The sequence below is a fragment of the Cucurbita pepo genome, chromosome LG03 (genome assembly GCF_002806865.2).
Source record: "Cucurbita pepo subsp. pepo cultivar mu-cu-16 chromosome LG03, ASM280686v2, whole genome shotgun sequence".
NCBI lineage: Eukaryota > Viridiplantae > Streptophyta > Magnoliopsida > Cucurbitales > Cucurbitaceae > Cucurbita > Cucurbita pepo.
Genome location: NC_036640.1, coordinates 8,960,893 through 8,980,800, shown reverse-complemented (window position 1 = coordinate 8,980,800; position 19,908 = coordinate 8,960,893). Strand labels below are relative to the sequence as shown.

The window sequence follows — 19,908 nt, the reverse complement described above, 5'->3', positions numbered from 1 at the left end:
ATCCTCAAAAGAAATATAGAACAGTGTGTGTGTGATCTGGTGCGTGCAAGCTGGGATGGACATCCTTCAATTTCTTTTCTATCATTACACCTCATATTTCACCATTTTATCCAACTATTTTTTAAATCTTTTTTTTTTTTTTTATTTAAAAAAGCTCATAAATATAATTACTTTTTATAAGCTTCATCATCTCTCTAATAATGTTTTTTATTTTACCATTTTTTATTTTGTGTTAGTTTCTAGTAGGAGTGTACATAGTCTGAATTGGGTTGGATTGAGAATTTTTCTTTTACCAAACCCAAAAGTTCGGGTCGGTTAAATTGATAATCTAACCCAATCCGAAAATTTTCATAACCTAACCAAACCCAGCAAAATAATAATAAAATAGGAGACCCGGGGAAAGTAGCCACTGCTAGCTTCTTCTTACTCTTCTTTCTTCTTTATTTGTCTAACACCGTTCGAGTTCCAGTTCGAGTTATGCACCAAGCTTCACTATTGAATAATGCTAAAAAAAATATCGTTTGAGAAGGAAAATAAAGTAAACACGTGAAAATTAGAAGTTCAATGTATCAATTGATAGGTAAAACTACATTGGAGGAGATTAGTACATAACATGACTATTTCAGAGGATTTTGGTAAGTATAAAGCCACATGATTTTTGGATCGGGCATTATATGTGGGTTGTTTGTAGGTATTAGGTTCAGTCTAGGTCCGAGTTGGACCTATCTCTATGGAGACGATTAAGGGAAGCTAGTCAAAAGATCTTTCTATTGAAACTCAAATTTTTTTGTTTTAAAAAATACGGTTAGATATGTAAACTTAATATGTGTTTTATGTTGATGGAATATAACGAGTGTAATGAGAGCTACACTGTGTGTATCTAGTAACCAGTAATTAATGGATATATAGAGTGATTGATGATAACTATTTTCGTCGTAAGAGTTTTATGTGTTTCACGTAATCAACCACCAAATCTCTCAATTAAATATATAATGATCGGCATATTAACCTAGAAAAATAGCTTTAGAACAAAAGCAAAATTATAATAATAATAATTGAGATTAAAAGAGAACCACAAGTAATTGGCCCCACGCCCTCCCATGCAAACATCTCAGCCAACAATTAGTCAAGCCATTGATTTGAACAAAAATCCAGCTGTGGGACCCAAATGACGTGGCATCTAGTCAAATTTGTCCGCGACTCTGTCACCCTCGGGAGTGGGTACGTAATATCCACGCTCCTCACAGGAAACCATCTTTCTGCCCAGGTTCAGTGGAGAGAAGTTCACGTGTCAAGCTGCGGCGCTTACTTTTCTTTAAAGTCGCCACGTCACTCCATTGTCTGTCACGTGTCGTCGTGGACACACGTGTTTTATCTGGCTAGATACTTGTAAGTATTGTTTTTTTTGTTGGTATTCCAAAGTTTTAGTTAATAAAAATTAATTTATTGCAACGGATTTGGATAGTGTAATTATAAATAATTAATTGTTTCCTAATTTTGATGACCTCATTCATGTTAAATCTATCATAATTTTAAAACGTAACTAATTGATTTAAATTAAATTTATAGTCCAATAATAATATCTATAATTAATTAAAGTTAATAAATATTCTATTATAATAATTATTTTATATACGTTTATATTAATTTTTTAAAATATTTTTTTATGAATAATTTATCATAATTATATAAAATTTATAACAATCTCATTTAAAATAATTTACGAGAAGGAGACAAAGAATATTCGTCCCTAATAGAAAATTTTGTCTCTATTTCCTCTCTATTTCCTCGTCTAAATAAAGAATTTTTGTCTTATTTAAGGTAAATTTTCACAAGTCCAACTCAGAGATTAAATAGACATTTCTAACTAGTTAAATTAATTATGAAAAAGTACGAAAACCCATATTCCTTAAATCAAGAAAATAAATCAAGAAAATATGAACAACTCGTTGGCTTCAAAAGTAGATTTGATAAGTTTCAATCCAAATCGCAATTATAAGATGAACGATCACAAATATTTTTGTATGTTTTCTTTTATATGTTTGGGCCATCATCGACTTGTAAAGGGTCTACATGAATATAGCTGATTGGTAATTAATATACTTGAACATATGATCAAAGACTACTCGATACATGAAACCTAGTCTTACCTATCTATCATCGTAGTACCACCCAATCATACATAAAATTTATCTATTTCAAGTCGATATATTTCAACATGTTAGGTGTCTAAATATGTTAACCCATTGAACATAAAACTAAAAATTTAACAACCAATTAAAAATGAATATTTTTTTTTTTTTTATAAATTTAAAAAGTAAATAGACATAGGTCTACAAGGATAGAGACTACACTTGTAACATATATTTAGGTATTAAGACTTCAAAGGATGCTTTGCTGCAAAGCATAGCAACCATGTAGTGATCCATGTCGAGAGTTCGGAATCTGATTTTGACACTTGATGTCCTCGACATTTTCCCGCAATTTGAATTCTTCCAGTATTTTTTATTCTCACTCACATGCATCTCAGAAAAATTCACAGGAGGTAACTTACATCGAATTACTCAAGTTACAACACATCAACCATGGAGTTCCTATGATTGAACCAACAAAAAGAAAAATGCACTTTGTTGACATATGTCTTTTTTAGTCATTATATTCTCAAGATTGCTCTGAACCGGTCTTGGTTCATTCATATACCCCACCTTTACTCAAGTGTGACAAGTGTCACAGCCCACAAACCTAGAGACAAAACAAATCATAATTTCTGCCATTGGCAATGCTACAAGACAGAGTAAAGAAAAGAACAACATATGAAATGAACTCACCCACCACTGTTCTCCTCATTCTGCCACCTGCTTTGTCTTCTCCATTGTGTTTACAATATAATAATATTGTACCTTTAGGAAGCCATTTCAAACACGACATCACTGTGTTTGAAATTTAGCATGTTGGGTTATATTTTATGTGTCTGTATAATGCATTCTCTTGACAACTCGCCATGTTTAGGGCACGCATGCATCCATGTTGAATTTCAATTGCAGGTTTCAATACATTTCTCAGCTCGGATCCACGTGGCAGCATTACTCTTCCAAATTTCATCCTTTTAGCTGGTCCCCGGTCAATAATGGGATCTGGTCGAGGCTGTTATGATCCTCGTCGTTGATTTTCAGGACTTTTTGAGCATGTCAAGATTATGAAGCTGTATGGTTGAAAATGTACGACAGTGAGGGTTGGTATAAGAATCGTACTTTGTATGTCTAGTCGGACAAGATTGTTATGAAAAGAACCCAAAGATTGATCGAAAACCTTGCAAGTGTGTCAAGAGTGCTAGAATGAGTAGGATAGTTGCGAGTTAGATTTAGAATTCAGTTGTGGGTTGAAGTCGAGACTCCCTCAAGTCCATTAGTGTTGTGTGTCAACACCTCAGTGTGGGGAGATCTACTCGTCATGCAATCACCCGTTATCTTCCCAAGAATCATTTGATGTAAATTTTCATAAGTTTTTTATTTAATTTAGTTATTAACTCTAATTAATTTGTAACAGTTGATTAAATAAGAATATTATTAATTTAGTTATTAATTTTGTAACCATTTTAATATTAATCTTATTTATTTTTATAATATTTGATGATTCAAACAATTGTGATCTATAATGGGACTGTCTAGGAGGTTGTTGAGGTTGGAATTTGACATCAGAATTTGAGAGAGTTTTGTGTGTATATTCGTTCCGCTTTCCGCGCACAACATCATTTGCATAGAGGAATAGTGTCTATGATTGCAAGCAGGGAAGTCAGGAGTGTCATACAAGATAAGCGCCGACCAAGTGCCAAGTTGAGTACAATGCAAGTTCTTATAGGGGGATGACATTGCTGCAAAGAGGCAACCGAGTTTGAGTGGGGAGGACCCAAGTGAATGGGTTGCTCATCCCGTGAATGTGCTCCCACGTCGTGTGACCTCACGTGTATTCCTTGAACCACCGCCTCGTGTCTAAGGCGGGTGGTTTCACAAGAGTTGTTAAGACCATAATCAACTCGAAAAGTGAGCATCAACTAGACGTAGACATATAGAGATGAAGCTGCAACAAGAACAAAGAAGTGTAAAAGCAACTTTGTCACACGAAGGTGGCCAATTGAGAAGTTGTCTTAAGTGTAGTGCAAATAGGGGTTGAGTTACAAACTTCTAGACCTTACTTTCAAAAAGGGTTGTGGCCATGATGAGGGGATGTTGTGATAGACAAGCCCACATGTCACAGTAAAGGAATATGACCATGACGAAAGAATGTCGTGATACAGATCTCAGAGCAACTTAGAGGATACAATAGTTGAGGCCAAAGTGGTCATGTTTGGGGCGCACTCCCCTTAGCTAAGACAAGGAATACCGATGCTAGTTTTGCCATGATTCGTTTAGTGAGTCCCAGACCAAGTTCAAGAGAAGGGCGAGGGAGGTCCCATATGGGATAGCCAACAACCAACCATTGAACAATCGTGTTTTGTCCATTCTTATGCTGCGAGTCTCAAAGACCAAGGGAAGGTCCGACAATCAAATAGCCCAAAAAAAAAAAAAAACATTAGCCTATTGGATGCTATAAACATTAACTATCAAGTCTGAAATGCCATTTAAAGATTTTGGAGAGTCAAAAATCACGAATTTCTACACTGATAGGATATTATCCTCTTTGAACATAAGCTCTTCTGACTTTAGTTTCAGATTTACAAAAGGCTTCTACCAATAAAATAGTATTCCTCACTCAAAAACTAGTAATCTTCCACTAAATTAACAGACTTACTCTCAATAATACTTAACTCGCGGTTAGACAAAGTCTACTAAGGGGGAGTTGGTTGGGACCACGAGAAAAAGATCTCCTTTATTGTGTTTTTCTTGTCACTCTCTCTCCCAAAAAAAAAAAAAAAAAAAAAAAAAAAAAAAAAAAAAAANGTCAAGTCCTCGTTCAAAAGGTTTTAGTTTCTCCGGTATAACTCGCCGGAAAACACAGAACCGGCAGCCATGAAATCCTCAAATCTCCTTCTCATTGTCATCGCACCCGCAGGAGGAGACTCGACCAAGAATCATCAAGGTCCTTTCCATTTTCACCCGATAATGAAATTTAATTTAAGATATAAAGTTAGTTGTGAAATATATTTTATATAACCGTTTCGATCTACCCGTTGTTTCAAAATGGAAACGTAGGCTCTCAATTGCCATTGATACGAGTGCTTTGGATCTCACGATTTTGGTTGACGGCGATCATGATCTTGACGACCGCGACTCTCAAGCTTCCATTGATATTGGAAGGGCTTTGGCTATCAATCATCCGCTCAAAATCGATCATGTTTCTATTCATATTAGCGATGATACTTTGGCTGGCGATGACTCTGAAGTCTTCACTGAAATTGTAAGCACTTTAGAATAAATAGGTTCAAAGTAATTAGAAAACCCAACAAAATTATGCATATTTGTTGCGGAATTATAAAGCTTTCTTATTGAAGTAGTTATACATAATTGGTACAAATTTTATGTAAAAATTTTAAATAAGAACACACTAAAGTAGTTATACATAATTGGTACAAATTTTATGCAATGTTTGAGTTTGATTACCACCTCACCCATGGTCGGTCGATCATGGGTGTTCTCGGACGAACAAGCCATTGCAATCTTGAGTGCTTCCTCCACCGAGCACACATCATAATTTCCTTCTAACCTTGGATCAACCACGCTTCCAACTTGGGCTTTACCAAACATGGAGCTAACCCATTGAGTGAAGCCCACATATTCTCCATCAACACCAATTGGGCCTGCTTGTTTTCCAGTAACTATTTCCATCAAAACAACTCCAAACCCTCACACATCGCTCCCTTTTGTTAACTTACCCGATAACACAATACCTATCAAATGGAAAGCCCAGCAAAGGTTAAAGCATAGTGTTTGAGTGAAAATGGAGTCTTGAATCATGATTGGGGTTCTCATATTTCTGGGCAATTACTTTCCGGCAGGCTTTGATAACCCAGAAAAGAGCCCCCAACAACCCAACCGCCGATGCTAAAACTGGTACTACCACGTCGTCTTTCATCTTTTTCCGGCTAGTAATGCTGATTTGGATATAAAAAATGGAAGCAATTTGAAGGCTTTTTTCCCCCTAATTTGGTCGCCACGACCTGGTCAACTCTGTTAGTTGAACACGACTCTCCACAATGGTATGATATTGTCCACTTTGAGCATAAGTTCTCATGGCTTTGCTTTGGGCTTCCCCAAAAGGCCTCGTACCAATAGAGTTAGTATTCCTCACTTATAAACACATGATCATTCCCTAAATTAGTCGATGTGGGACTTCCATCATCCAACAAACTCAACCCATCCACGACCCACTTTGTAGACTTCAAAGTCTTGGCAGAGCTCCAATTAATGTCGCTCACTATTTATTTTTCCTATTTAATATCTCATTAATTCATCCTCAGTCCACGCTCATACACTTCTCACAAAACGACTTAAGATTTGAAGCAAGGCCTATCTATAAGGATATTTATGTTTTAGACTGCATCGCTTCAAGTGTGAGAAGTCTTGGATCCAAGTTTTAGAGTACACTGCTTGGAACATATGAAACCTTGAACGTAAGTATTCAGACAATGTTACTTGGTACATATGAAGCTTTGAGCATAGGTTTTCTGACAACGTCTCCTGGAACATAAGAAGTCTTGGACACAAGTTTTGGACCACACCATTTAGAACATAAGAAGTTTTACTTGTAGTGTAGGAAACACAAAAAAACCTCCAAACGACTGTGTTGCTTGGAACGCATGAATCCTTGGACATAGTTTGTCAACTTCATGTCTTGTACCCTAAATCTTAGGGAGTATTTTCCGAAACAAAAAAACACTATAGTAGACCTCTTATATCGTTTTTTATATGTCCTAACCGCCAACCTTATTAAAAATAAAACAAATCAAATCAACTAAAAGACCAAAAACCATAATATTTAAAATCAGATTTTTGGTGTCTCAAAAACTAAAATTACGAACACAAATCTTATTATTTGGTCTCTAAATTTAAACCATATATAATTTTATAAGTTGCGTGTCGTGTCGTTCTAACCTAAGGCGGAGGAATTATTAGATTCCTAATGTGACAAATTATTGGATTCAAAATCAAAGAATGCACATAGTTCTAAATTCTAATTGGAGAGAGTTGACTTTGACTTTGGATGTTTGTATGTTCTATAAATGAAAAACTTGTTATGGCATTTGGTGCCCAATGTCATACATTGCGGCTCTCCTACTTGCCCACTTGCCTCTTTTTTTTTTTTTTTTTTTTTTTTTTTTTTTTTTTTTNATATTTTTTATTTTAAAAAATATACTTTATTTACGAAAATAATAATATTTTATTGAGTTCGACTTTTAAATTTGAATAAGTAGTGAAATTAATAATTTTTTTCTTTATTTTTCTTAAAATTTAATTGTTGAAATTAATATTATTAGGTTTTGTAACATTATTTTTAATTCTTATGAACTTTTTCAAAGCTAAAAAAATTATATATAATTAAATATTCTGACAAACGTTGACTCCAGTATTTTTTTTTTTTTTAATAAAAAAGTAAATTAAATTAAATTCTAGAAATAATTCTGGGCGACGACCCCCGACGTCGACAAGCAGAGTGAACGTAGAAAATCGCCGATTTTTTGCGTGTTGGATCCACATTTGGACTATGAGGCGCATCCACCGTACGGATTATTTATTTATTTTTTTAATCCGTTAATATTTAATTTTCATTATTTATTAACAATCACATAATTTTAAATCCCAAATAAACATTCAGTGGCTTTGCATTGTTAAAGCAAACCATGGCCGCCGCCGCTGCCGCCGCCAAGTTCCTCTTAGCTCTTCTCTCGGCGTCAGTGTTCTTTCCTTTGATTTCCGGCCAGAGTCCGTCAGGTAAGTGATATTGTCCACTTTGAACATAAGCAGCTTTATAAATGTAGTTCTTACTTATAAATTCATGATCAGGTTTTATCAGTTTAGACTGTGGAACTTCGCCGAACACTCGGTATATAGAGCCGATTAGTAGCATAAACTACGAGTCGGACGCGGCATTCATAAGCACCGGAACAATCCACAACATATCGTCGGTGTACGTAGGCAGCACGCGGTATGAACAGCTACGGAGCTTAAGAAGCTTTCCGGAGGGGGCGAGGAATTGCTACAGAGTGAGAGTGAAATCGGGGGCGAAGTATTTGATTCGGGCAAGCTTTCTGTACGGGGACTACGACGGGCAGGGAAAGGTTCCTGAGTTCGATCTCTACTTTGGACCAAACTTTTGGAGTTCTGTGAAATTAGAAGGCATGAACACGTCGGCGCATTATGAGATTATACACGTGGTATCGCGGGATTGGGTGGAGGTTTGTTTGGTTGATACGGGGACTGGAACGCCGTTCATCTCGGCGTTGGAGTTGAGGCCTTTGGTAAACTCCATTTATGAAACGAGATCGGAATCGCTTGCCACTTTTCTCCGCCTTGACGCCGGCTCTGCGGCAAACCTTTCTTACAGGTCCGCCGCATTACCATTTCTTCTTCTCATCTTGCCATTATTTATTTATTTATTTATTTATTATTATTATTATTATTTTTCCTGATGTATTCATATGAGTCGATTTAGATCAATTTGCACTATTCACCCCAAACCATAAAAATTAGGTTAGATTAGATTTACTCGGAATTTTGGTTGAATTAAAATTTTGAAAAAAAAATTGTATTGGTTTGACGGCTTACATTTAATCTAAGCAATTTTGAGCCTTTTGACAAAATTCGAGGTTAAGTTATACCATTACTATGGTCCATAAAAGACTATTCTTTCTTTTCAGTTTTATACATCTGGCTACGAACTAAGAAAGCAGCAAGAAATAGGCCAATTCTGCAGCCTTTTGCTCAATGTCTCATGGGTCAAATTCTAATCGATACGATTACCGTCCAACCCTATCATAACGTATTTTTAATTACTATGAAAATTATAAATATTTGACATTTGTAACCGATATTAGTAATGTTGGTGACTTATGAAGAGTTGATATTTAAAATTTACTAAATTTTTGTCATCAGGTTAATATGTATTTTTTTAAATAATTAAAAAAGAGATAGTTTGGTTAGTTTGAATAGTAGAATTTATTAAGTTGCTCTGTTCACTGACTCAACCAGCCTAAAATTTTAGAAATTTTAGGTTTGTACAAAAGAAAATTTCTCCACCCAACCCAGCTCGACCTATGTAGACCCCTATTTGTTTCTCGACATTTTTCAATCATATATAAATAAAATTAAATAATTAAGTGAATAGATGGAAATTTTGATGAAAATGTTTAATTTGTGAAGGTACAAAGACGATGTTTATGATCGAATATGGTACGCCATGGTTCCACTCGCAGCATGGACTAAGCTAACCACAACCGAGACCATAGACACCAACGACCCCGCCTCCTTCTTACCTCCTCAGCCGGTGATGACCTCCGCCGCGACGCCCAAAAACGCCACCGCTCCAATGGAATTCAACTGGATTCCGCCGGATGATACCACCAAGTTCTACGTCTACATGTATTTCACCGAGATTCAGAAGCTTCAACCCAACGAGTCCAGAGTGTTCAACATATTGCTGAATGGGAACCCCTGGACCGATGGGCAACTTTCCTTACCTTACTTACAAGGACTCGTCTACTACAGTACCAAACCCATCACAGGCGGGATTTACGATTTCGCCCTCGTTAGAACCCCTAATTCCACTCATCCCCCTCTCCTCAACGCCATTGAGATTTACAGGGTCATCGATTTCCCTCAATCTCCCACCGAACAGCAAGATGGTGAGCCGCCCCCCAACCTTGTTGTTTTTCATGTTTACTTAGGTTGTATAAACAAGGGTTTTGAAATGTTTCAGTTGAGGGCATTTTGGATATCAAGGCGTTTTATGGTGTTGGAAGAAACTGGCAAGGGGATCCTTGTGCGCCTACAGAGCTTATTTGGCGAGGTTTGAATTGTAGCTTTGTGGATTCCCAGCCTCCCAGAATCACATCCTTGTAAGTTTCTCAACTTCTTCCTGCTCTGTTTACCCACTACTAAACTAGCTACATTTGTTCGTAAAAACCTCAACCGATGAAGAATGTTTTTGAAACACGTTTGCTAGGGACGGACATGTTTCCACACCCTTATAAAAGAAGGTTTTGTTTTCCTCCCCAACCGATGAGTGATCTCACAATCCACCCCCTTCAGGGTCCAGCGTCCTTGTTGACACTCATTCCCTTCCCCAATGGACGTGGGGTTCCTCACCCAATCCACCCCGTTTGGGACCCACCGTCCTTGCTGGTGCACCGTCTCCCGTCCACCCCCTTTCGGAGCTCAACCTCCTAACACTCATTTACTTCTTCAATCGATGTGGGACCCTCCACCCAATCCACCCCCTTCGGGACCCAGCATCCTTGCTAGCGCACCGCCTCATGTCTACCCCCTTCAGGACTCAGCCTCCTTGCTAGCACACACTCAGTGTCCGACTCTTATACCGTTTGTAACGGCCCAAGCTCACCGCTCACAGATATTATCCTTTCGGGCTTTCCCTCAAGGCTTTTAAAGCGCGTTTGCTAGGGAAAGATTTCAACACTCTTATAAAGAATGTATCATTCTCCTTCTCCACCGATGTGGGATCTCACAAAGTATTGTGGCCAGTCACCATATTCTACTAAAAATTACTAGTACTCACTAAACCCATAAAACAGCCACTCGTGGGACTCTATACCATAGATAGGCAGGTCATAAGACAACAACTGAATTAAGATTAAGATTATGAATCCTAAGTAGATGGTCGACATGGTTGTTTCTGGTCATTTGTATAGTTTTCTCACTGAAAATGACTGAACCTGCAAATCAGGGACTTATCCTCCAGTGGACTCACAGGGGAAATATCAGAAATTATAGCAAGTCTTAAAACGCTGGAGACTTTGTAAGTATGTGGGCATATAATTTATTAGCAATTGACCAAAACAGATGATCATATGTTTTCATTTTTTGGTTTTAGGGATCTATCAAATAATAGCTTGAATGGAAGCGTGCCTGATTTTCTCACTCAATTGCCATCATTGAGGGTCCTGTAAGTGAATTTCGTGCAATAACAAGTCATTTTTCTAACACCCTTTTGAATGATTGTTCTCAGTTTGGATCTCTATTTGCAGAAATTTAGAAAGAAACAACCTTTCTGGAGTTATTCCTTCCCAACTCCTTCAAAGCTCCAATGATGGTTCTTTATCCTTTAGGTACCCAAATCATTCATCGAAATAACAATTTAGTCTCTAAGATTTAGTATTTCAACTTAGTTTTTCTTTTGACAGCTATGGCGAAAATCCAAACCTGTTCATCAGCACATCTCCAAGTGAAAAGAAGGGGAAAAGCAACCCAGTTGTAGCTGTAGTAGCATCAGTTGGTGGGTTTGTTCTTCTTTTGTTCTTAATTTCAGGTGCCATTTTCTGGATCAAGACTAAACAGAGAAAGCAAGGTAAGATTAAACTTAAAATGCATGATTTTACAATCGAAAATCTGTGTTCTTTATATTGAAATCATTCCCTCAGGTGCTGTGTTGGGAGAAGCAAAACAATGGGGCACAACAAAAAGATCATATTCTTATGAGGATATCTTGAGAATTACAAACAATTTTGAACGAACGCTTGGAGTAGGTGGCTTTGGAAAAGTCTACTATGGCAAAATCGATGCCACTGAAGTAGCTGTTAAGATGCTTTCGCCTCAATCAGTTCAAGGGTATGATCAGTTTGAAGCAGAGGTATGCACATTTTTAGATCACGTTCGATAGCGTTTATGTTTCGGATTTCTTGTTTGAAATACAAAAGTTAGAAATGAAAACGTTACTAAATGGGTCGAATGCTGCAGGTTGACCTTCTCCTAAGGGTTCATCATAGAAACTTGACTGGACTTGTTGGATATTGTGATGAATCAACCAAGAAAGGACTCATCTATGAATACATGGGAAAAGGGAACTTGGGATCTCTTATTTCAAGTATGGCATCCATCAATGATTTGATAACATTTTTGTTCTTTCTTGTTCTTAAGAAAATGCTTCTATTATGCATATCTAGGTAGGAAATCAATGGTTTTGAAGTGGGAAGATAGACTTCGTATAGCGCTGGATTCAGCACAAGGTTTGTAATATCAAATGGTTTTGAAATTCCCCATTTCGTATGGATTCAAGTTTTGACATTTATAAAACTTGTAGGATTGGAGTACCTTCACTATGGTATCAAACCAGCAATGATTCATCGAGATGTAAAATCTTCAAACATATTATTGGACAACGATTTTCGGGCAAAAGTGTCGGATTTTGGACTGACAAGAGCTTTCGTAACAGAAAATGGTGTCTCTCATGTCACAGCCACAAATGTGGTCGGAACTTTTGGTTACATTGATCCAGAGTAAGTCATTTACTGTCATATCATTTCTTATCATCGTTGTTATACGTATTCCATGTCATGATTTCCATGAAAAAGGCTTCTTAAATGAGAAGGATAAAACTTCTTATATTTGTGTTTTATTTACTCTTGATTGTAGATACTACACTACGTCCCAATTAAACGAGAAAAGTGACGTTTTTGGATTTGGAGTGGTTATTCTAGAGATCATTACGGGAAAACCAGCTTTGATAAGAGGCGAAGGAGGTGAAGGCAATGTAGTTCATATCTATAATTGGGTCAATATGCTGCTTTCTCGAGGGGATATTCGATCCATTATCGACCCAAAAATGAAAGATTTCAACATAAACTCTGCTTGGAAAGCTGTAGATGTGGCAATGTCTTGTGTATCTACCAAATCTAAAGACAGGCCAAGTATGAGCCAAGTTGTGGTCGATTTGAAGGAATGTTTGGCCATGGAATCAGCTCGCAATAAGCCCCCTCGTCAAGCTGAGACAGGTGTTGCAGAATCAAGTACTCTGTTTGGTCCCTCAGCTAGGTAGATGTCATTTTTAGTTCAACAAGTGGAGTGGTCAAATTCAACCTTTTAATCGAGAACATATGCATTAATGGGTAGCAACGTAAATGATGTGTTAGCTTGGAGATTTTCTCACACATCATCTATTAGACTATTTTGTTTTAATCTCTATGGTAAATATTTGCCAAGAAAAATTGCAGGATGTGCCAATGTAATTCTCTGTTTTTGTCATTCATATTCTAATGCATACGTAATAGTTGTTAAAATTCATATCTTAAATTTATGATTTATGTTGCAACGTGGTTGGATATGAAACAACAGGCGTTTTCTTTTAAAGTATATATTAAAACAAAAGAGTTTTGGAGCCACCAACAATCTATGCTGTCTCTTTTACCCTTTTGTTTATAAATTTGTAAAGAATAAAGCTATAGGGGGGGTCGCTTGAGTGGCTTGCCTTGAAGCAAGCCACCATAACTCAAGAACAGTGACTGACTATACAATTCATTTCAGGCGAGATTCGAGAACAAAACTCATAATCCTTACCTCCATAGCGTGCAGACCGATCGGTTGCTTTGTTCAAAGCTAAATCAGCCTCCAAGCTAACGTTTGAGCAGAAATCTGTGTATCAAAACAAAAAAGTGACATCTAAATATCCAAAGGACCGGACCATGGGGGCATAACTTCTCTCCAATATGCCCATTGACAGAAAATAGCATGTACAAACTTATTTATAACATGCCTATTAAATAAGTATCAGCCCTTTCATACTTATTTACAAGTTAAACTATCAATATGAAGTGAAAACAGACGTCACTTAAAGCAAAAGTAGTATAATACCAGTTTCTTTATAAGTTAGTTAGAAGCCACACCTCAAAATCTGAATCTCACGCATCAAGTAACAGCTCATTCTTTAGATTCGCCTCTTTTCTGGGTCTCCCCCTCCGACGCAAAGAAACTTTGGCTGGAGGCAAGAACTTAAGGCGGTAACCTATAAGTGCAGTTCCAAAAATGCTATATTTCCCAGTACTGCTGAAAGCTGTTTCAGCATCAGCAGTTCGCTTGAAAACTACTTTGGCTCGTCTACTTTTTTTCATTACTTCAGTCTTCGACTCGTACAGAGGGCCATATTTTCTAAATATATCATTCAAGTTTGGTTCTGAAGGAATGGAATCGAAGTCTGTAAAGGTTAAAATCAGAGCTGTGGGATAGGGATCCTCCACACTATTCACCGAGGCTGGTTCCATACGTTCATGAGGCTCATCTTGATTGGTTGAATTCACACCAGTATGGATAACCCTTTCACTTGGAGTCTGAACGTGGGACTCCATATTTTCATTTTGATTTTCAAAATATACTCGATCTTCAGCTATGCCCTGGATTAATCTATCAGTCCAATAAGTGTCCTTAATAAATTCAGACTCAGATGTTTCTACTGAGGCTGAAATGTTTATTCTTTTCTCTGTCTTAGTCGACTTATTTCCAGTGTTCCCACCAGAAACTAGTTCTGAAGTCTCCTGTCTGCGCTTTCTGCCTCGTCTCGTCTTGGAAACAACTTTTAGAGATATTCCATCCTCGTGCTTCAATATTGGATTCAACTCATTCAATTCAGCAACCTTTTGAATGGAATCTCCAACTTTAAAAGTTTGGCCAGTCTTCCTAAAATCAACAAGAGCTATTGGAATGTTGATACCAGTACTTACCTCATCTTTTGTACTTGAAGCATGCAAGTTCACTTCATAGCCATCATTCTCTTCAGATCTATGTTTTTTCTTCCAGCTGCGACCAGGCTCCTTGGCCATAGAATTCAGAAAAAAAGTTCCCTTTGTACTAGAGTCTTTTAAATACTCAGAATTATCTTTGCACTTGCCAACGGAGTTGTCTTGAGTTTTAAATTCTCCACTCAAGGCCGCTTCATCATGTTTGATGTCTATACCTATATCCTCCATTGATTCACTTTGATAATCGTTTTTCACATCTAAAATGTGATCAATATCGTTGAACACTACATTGTGTTTATCAAACTTGGGCAGTTCACCATAGCCCTTCCACCGATTGAATGCCAACAACTGAGCACGTGCACGAACTAGTTCTAACTTATCAGCTTCACCAAAAGGTGACATGGCTAATTCCTTAACAATGTAAATAAGCTTCATTGGATCAAAAGATGCTGCAGTAAGAAAGCTGTCCCCGCCCACTCTTTTACTCAACATCTTGGGGGTTCCTGCATTGGTAAGTGTTTGAGTTTGGAGCTTGGAATACACTTCTTCTGATAAACAAGAGCAGGCAAGGCTATACTCAACTCGCCTAGAGAACTCTTCCAAAGCACAATCAATTGCCTGATGAAAACTTTCCAATTTGTTCTGATTCTGCAACTCCAAAAAATATTCCTGAAATGGTTTTATCATCGCTGCTTCTTTCCATGCAAATGTATGATCCCCAAAAAATGCTATCAGATATTTGCCTGTTCTAAAATATTTCATGGCTTTAATTGATGAAGCTGCTGGATCACATATCTGCCCAGGCCACCAGGGATGGCTCGGTATCTTGCTCCATACTAGATCAAAGACATCGAACTCCATAACCGAATCAGCTGAATCAGCACTGACATCATCAGAAATTTCTTCTTCGTCCATGATAACATGTGGGCTCACTTCAACAGCAACATCAAACAAATTTGCCTCATCCAGATCTGATAAGACCCCCATCTTCATAATATGACTGTCAATGGCTAGATTTTCAATTGTTTATCCACCATCAATTTTACCACTCTTTTCACTGCAATTTTATCCTCTCCCTTTAATATTGTAGCTTCTTGACTTGGCTAAATGCTTCAGGATTCTAATTGTTCTCAATATCATTTGGGTTACATTGACCAACAGAAGTCATTTTTACTATAAGCCACCTTTCCGAGTGGGCTGTGAATTATACTGAGCGTGGCTAGATCAAGTTTCAAGCTTCAACTTTTAAAAGTCCTCGAGGAATTATCTGAGGTGAATACCTCCAGCATAGGGTTTCTTTAAAATCAATGTTGATCCTGCCCCTGCCTACCGTGGAAATCTACAAAATGCAGCCTTTGATACAGTCATTAGGGAAAACAATTGCAATTATGACTCAATTTGCACATTATGTTTTAAATGTGCAAATGGCTAAAGCAATCGCTATAGGGGGTTGGTTTAGTTATGGTTACGTAGTATTCACCCAATTTGACCCTGAACATAATTCACCAAGTGTTGTGAATAAATTGATTATTGATAAATTTGAAATTTATCTAACTGTTCAAGATATTTAAGCTTTGGGAGCATCTGAATGGCTAAAGCAGTCGCTGTAAGGGTTGATCAAGCTATGGTGCATTCATCCAATCCCACTCTAAACCTGATTCACTAGATGTTGTGAATGGTCTGATTGTTCATAAAACTGAATTTTATTATACTTCAAGAAATTTAAGCTTCGGGAGCATCTGAATGATTTGGTCGTTGACAATGATGATTTGTCCTTCCATCGTTGTAATTAAAAGTTTGACTTAAAGCTTTTGTCAGTCGGTCAAAGAGTACTCTTATAGCAATGTGTTGAACAGAGACTATATCATATATGTCAGGCGAGGCCCATAAAGAAACTCATAAAGCTTACCTCATAGCATAGACTGATCGGTTGTCCAGTTCAAATCAAAATCAACCTCCGAAATCTTTCCTTAGCAGAATCCTGACGATTAATGGAAATAGAAAAGTAAGAAGCAAATGATTGAATGCAAACGTTTGGCCAACGCCACATAGAAACAGAGGATCATCAGTCGGTGAACCAACAAAACCAAAAACGAGGAAAAGATAAAAAAGAAGTTAATCCTGTATACATAAAGCTTAGACAGAGAGAAGGAGAAGCGATTAATGAAGACGAAACTCACTCTAGAGCTACGTACATATATCAATCATTAAGACACCAAAATCGACCTCCGTAATTGCGTTTCAGCAGAAATCTAAGGATCGTTGTGCGTTAAACCAAGAAACAAGAACCAAAACCATAGAGAAGATGATGAAGAAGAAGATTACCATGCTTTAAGCCTATCTGAATCACTGATGCAGATAAACACAGAGAAAGAAAAGGTTAAAGATGAAATCCAGCCTAGGGTTCGTGAGATTCAAGAAACAGTTGAACTTTCGAGATAATCTTGTGCTCCGATTTTTATTAAATATATTTTTATATTCATTCTTAGTGATCGAATTAGGGTAATCTAGACTATTTAGATCTTTGTCACAAATTTTCATAAATTCAATATTTTTAACTTAATTTAATTATTGTATAAAGCGAGCCTCCGGTCGTGATACCGTGTTAGAAATTACAAACTTTCACAATAATATTATATTATCCACTCTGCATATTGAAGATGTTTCTTGCTTATAAACTCATATTTCTCTTAATTAACCAATACGAGACTATTCTTCCAATAATCCTTAACATCGGATCATAATAAAACCATTTTAGACATCTAGATCCTAACCTTTTGCGTGGTTAGCATGGGACATTTTTGTCTGAAAATGACCTATCAAACAACTCATCTATACTTTTCCTAGGGTTCGCGCAACAAGCTCATTTTGCTGATTTTTTTTCTCCTCAATTTCAATTTTAGTCTCTAAGATAGTCTGGAAAACCAACCTCCCCCTTCGCACCATTTAAGATATTCTTGGCTATGATTCGAACCTAGGACCAGGGCTTATATGAGCCGTTTGAAAGAAAAAAAATTCCTTAAAGCATTGGAGAGGAATAATTCTAAATTCCTTAAAGAGTACGGAGGAAGTGTGAGATGTTTTTTAGATACCTTACAAGAATAAAATTTATACCGATTTTGGAATATTTTTCGAATAGAGAATATTATATTTTATTGAAATCCAATTTATATTTAACCCATTTGAATGTCATTCAAATTTCAAATACTCTTTAATGCGATGTATTTTTTGCGGTCATGCGTTCAAGTTATACGAAGAAGATCTTGTTTGATTAGTTCAATCTTTCGTCATGTATGTGAGTTATACTCGTTGGAGTTGAAGCACACAACCCCATAAAGAAAATTCTTTAAACCGGACTTGCGAAGATCATAGATTAATATTTTATTGATAAAGATGATAGATTATGATATTAGAGAGGAAAATAAGCATTAATTGTGGGAAAAGGAGGGTTGAAAGAGGTGGAAGTTGAGAGACAATCAATGGATCCAAGTTTGTAGCTTAACCCTTCTAGTGCTTTGATTTGTGCTCTAAGGAACTTCAGATAGCTTGCTGCCTCATCAAGCATGGAGGCAGTGTCCATTTTGCTCCCACCAGGAACTAACCTCTGCAAAGCCCTAATTTTTTCGCTTATCTTCTCCCTTCGTTTCCTCGCTGCCACCGTCTGTGGCTCCTTCGACGTCTTGACGTTCCTCCTCCTCTTCTTCTCCACCGTCTCCGATCCCGAGCTCACCGGCCTAAACACCGCTGCATAGTATACCAATTCCTTCATTTGTGACATGGCTCGATCTCGATTAAAAGGCTTGACTTGGTCGTTGTTCGAAGATGAAGTTGTCGAGTTTTGTTGTTTTGGCTTTTGGTTCTCAAAAATGTCCAAAACTCCACCCTTTGGTGCAATTCCTACGTAACAAAATCTGGTGGGTTATTGCATGGAAATCTAAAGCTAATATTGCATGTTACAATTTCTAATTATAACGTTAAATATTAAACCTTTGTCATTTTCAAGCTCTTCCATCGAAGCTCCCTCATCCTTTGCCACCTCTCGTAATCTCAACGTTCTTGCAACTATCTGAAGCTCTTGTAATGGAAGAATCGAACAATGCCTCGGGTCACCGGAGACGAATAAGCTTTCGTTACAACGGTTGTCTTCTTCGTTGCTCCACGAGCCATTCCAAAGCAAATCATCCATGATTACAGGCTATGGAAGGGTTTTGGAGTTTGAGGAGAAGACAAAAGGGAGAAGGGTTCTTCGTTTTTGGGCCTTTTCGATTTGGTGGGAGGAGTGGAAGTGTTCATATTTATGAAGATTTGGTGCAATGAGATGTCCTCATAAAGTATGTTGAATTGTCTCTATTTGCTTTTTTTTTTTTTTCCAACCAAAGTATTCAATGTACATATCGTCTCGTTTGTCACGATTGCATTTAAATGAAATAAAGATGAAAATAAATACGAGAACGATTTTTTTTAGTTCAAATGATTCGAATTTCTAATTTTCTTGATAGAGAAGATAATTAATTATATTGTTCGTGTTATACTCATGTTTAGGGTCGTCGAGACTAGGTGGAAATCAAGAAGCCTTATCAATCCCTATAACTGCCTCCCATTTCAATCTTCATTATCGTTAAATTTTTTATTTATTTTGGTGGTATTTCACTAGATTGGGCTGACTTTGGATAATTTTTTCCAATCATTAAAAAACAACTATAATAGACTAAGACATCACATAGACTGACTGAGTCGGTGGTGCGTCATATCTATTTTTTTGAAAATAATAATTAAAATAAAATTTATACCCTCAAATTTAATAATTATATGAAAGTAATTGTATAAATAGAATAATTAATATATTATTAAAGATATATATTTCTAATTTTTCTTCTTATTTAACAATAATGTAAATATTTTGTTGCTATTTTAGTGTGCTTTGAAATAATAATAACTTTATTTAAGTAAATTTTAATTTATTTAATATTTAAAAAAAAAAAGGCAGGTAAAAAATCCGAAGAAACCCTCCATTTGAAGGAGGCCCATTAGGAGACAAAAAGGGACCACTATAAGACAAAAGAAGGCCCATTTAAGTGTATTCTAAGACGTTGAGGATGAGGTAAGGTAGGGCAAATACAATGAATCTATTCTATTCAAACAAACAAACCTAAACAATTCAACGTTGCCCTTTCGATTGCCCTTTTCTTTTCCAAAGGGTTTTTTTTTTTTTTTTTTTTTTTTTTTTTTTTTTT

At 36.7% G+C, this 19,908-nt stretch overlaps 3 protein-coding genes across 9 annotated transcripts; 1 reads left to right on the top strand and 2 right to left on the bottom strand.

Annotated features, from left to right (window-relative positions):
* Nucleotides 1–7,834: 7,834 nt before the first annotated feature.
* LOC111790260 (putative leucine-rich repeat receptor-like protein kinase At2g19210) lies at nucleotides 7,835–13,187 on the top strand. Its single transcript, XM_023671124.1, has 13 exons — nucleotides 7,835–7,925; nucleotides 7,998–8,538; nucleotides 9,354–9,835; nucleotides 9,910–10,048; nucleotides 10,894–10,965; nucleotides 11,041–11,112; nucleotides 11,195–11,275; nucleotides 11,351–11,514; nucleotides 11,588–11,796; nucleotides 11,904–12,030; nucleotides 12,110–12,172; nucleotides 12,247–12,442; nucleotides 12,579–13,187. Exons 1-13 carry the CDS (start codon nucleotides 7,835–7,837, stop codon nucleotides 12,979–12,981), a joined length of 2,640 nt encoding a protein of 879 aa, XP_023526892.1. The 3' UTR covers nucleotides 12,982–13,187.
* On the bottom strand, nucleotides 11,478–17,143 carry LOC111790696. Of its 7 annotated transcripts, XR_002814538.1 has the most exons (5): nucleotides 17,000–17,143; nucleotides 16,584–16,655; nucleotides 13,826–16,013; nucleotides 13,500–13,574; nucleotides 11,478–11,496 (listed from the first exon to the last, which is right to left on the bottom strand). XR_002814538.1 is itself a non-coding variant. In XM_023671711.1 (4 exons), the coding sequence occupies exon 3, from the start codon at nucleotides 15,665–15,667 to the stop codon at nucleotides 13,841–13,843; it is 1,827 nt and encodes a 608-aa protein (XP_023527479.1). In that variant the 5' UTR covers nucleotides 15,668–16,013; nucleotides 16,584–16,655; nucleotides 17,000–17,143; the 3' UTR covers nucleotides 13,267–13,574; nucleotides 13,826–13,840. The 7 variants fall into 7 exon arrangements, 6 of the variants coding, with proteins under 6 accessions (XP_023527479.1, XP_023527482.1, XP_023527483.1 ...); XM_023671711.1 differs by lacking the exon at nucleotides 11,478–11,496 and having other exon boundaries at nucleotides 13,267–13,574; XM_023671714.1 differs by lacking the exon at nucleotides 11,478–11,496 and adding an exon at nucleotides 16,855–16,926 and having other exon boundaries at nucleotides 13,473–16,013.
* An 892-nt stretch (nucleotides 17,144–18,035) lies between these two features.
* Nucleotides 18,036–18,968, bottom strand: LOC111791468 (transcription factor bHLH87-like). Its single transcript, XM_023672826.1, has 2 exons — nucleotides 18,662–18,968; nucleotides 18,036–18,571 (listed from the first exon to the last, which is right to left on the bottom strand). Exons 1-2 carry the CDS (start codon nucleotides 18,858–18,860, stop codon nucleotides 18,084–18,086), a joined length of 687 nt encoding a protein of 228 aa, XP_023528594.1. The 5' UTR covers nucleotides 18,861–18,968; the 3' UTR covers nucleotides 18,036–18,083.
* Nucleotides 18,969–19,908: the final 940 nt, after the last annotated feature.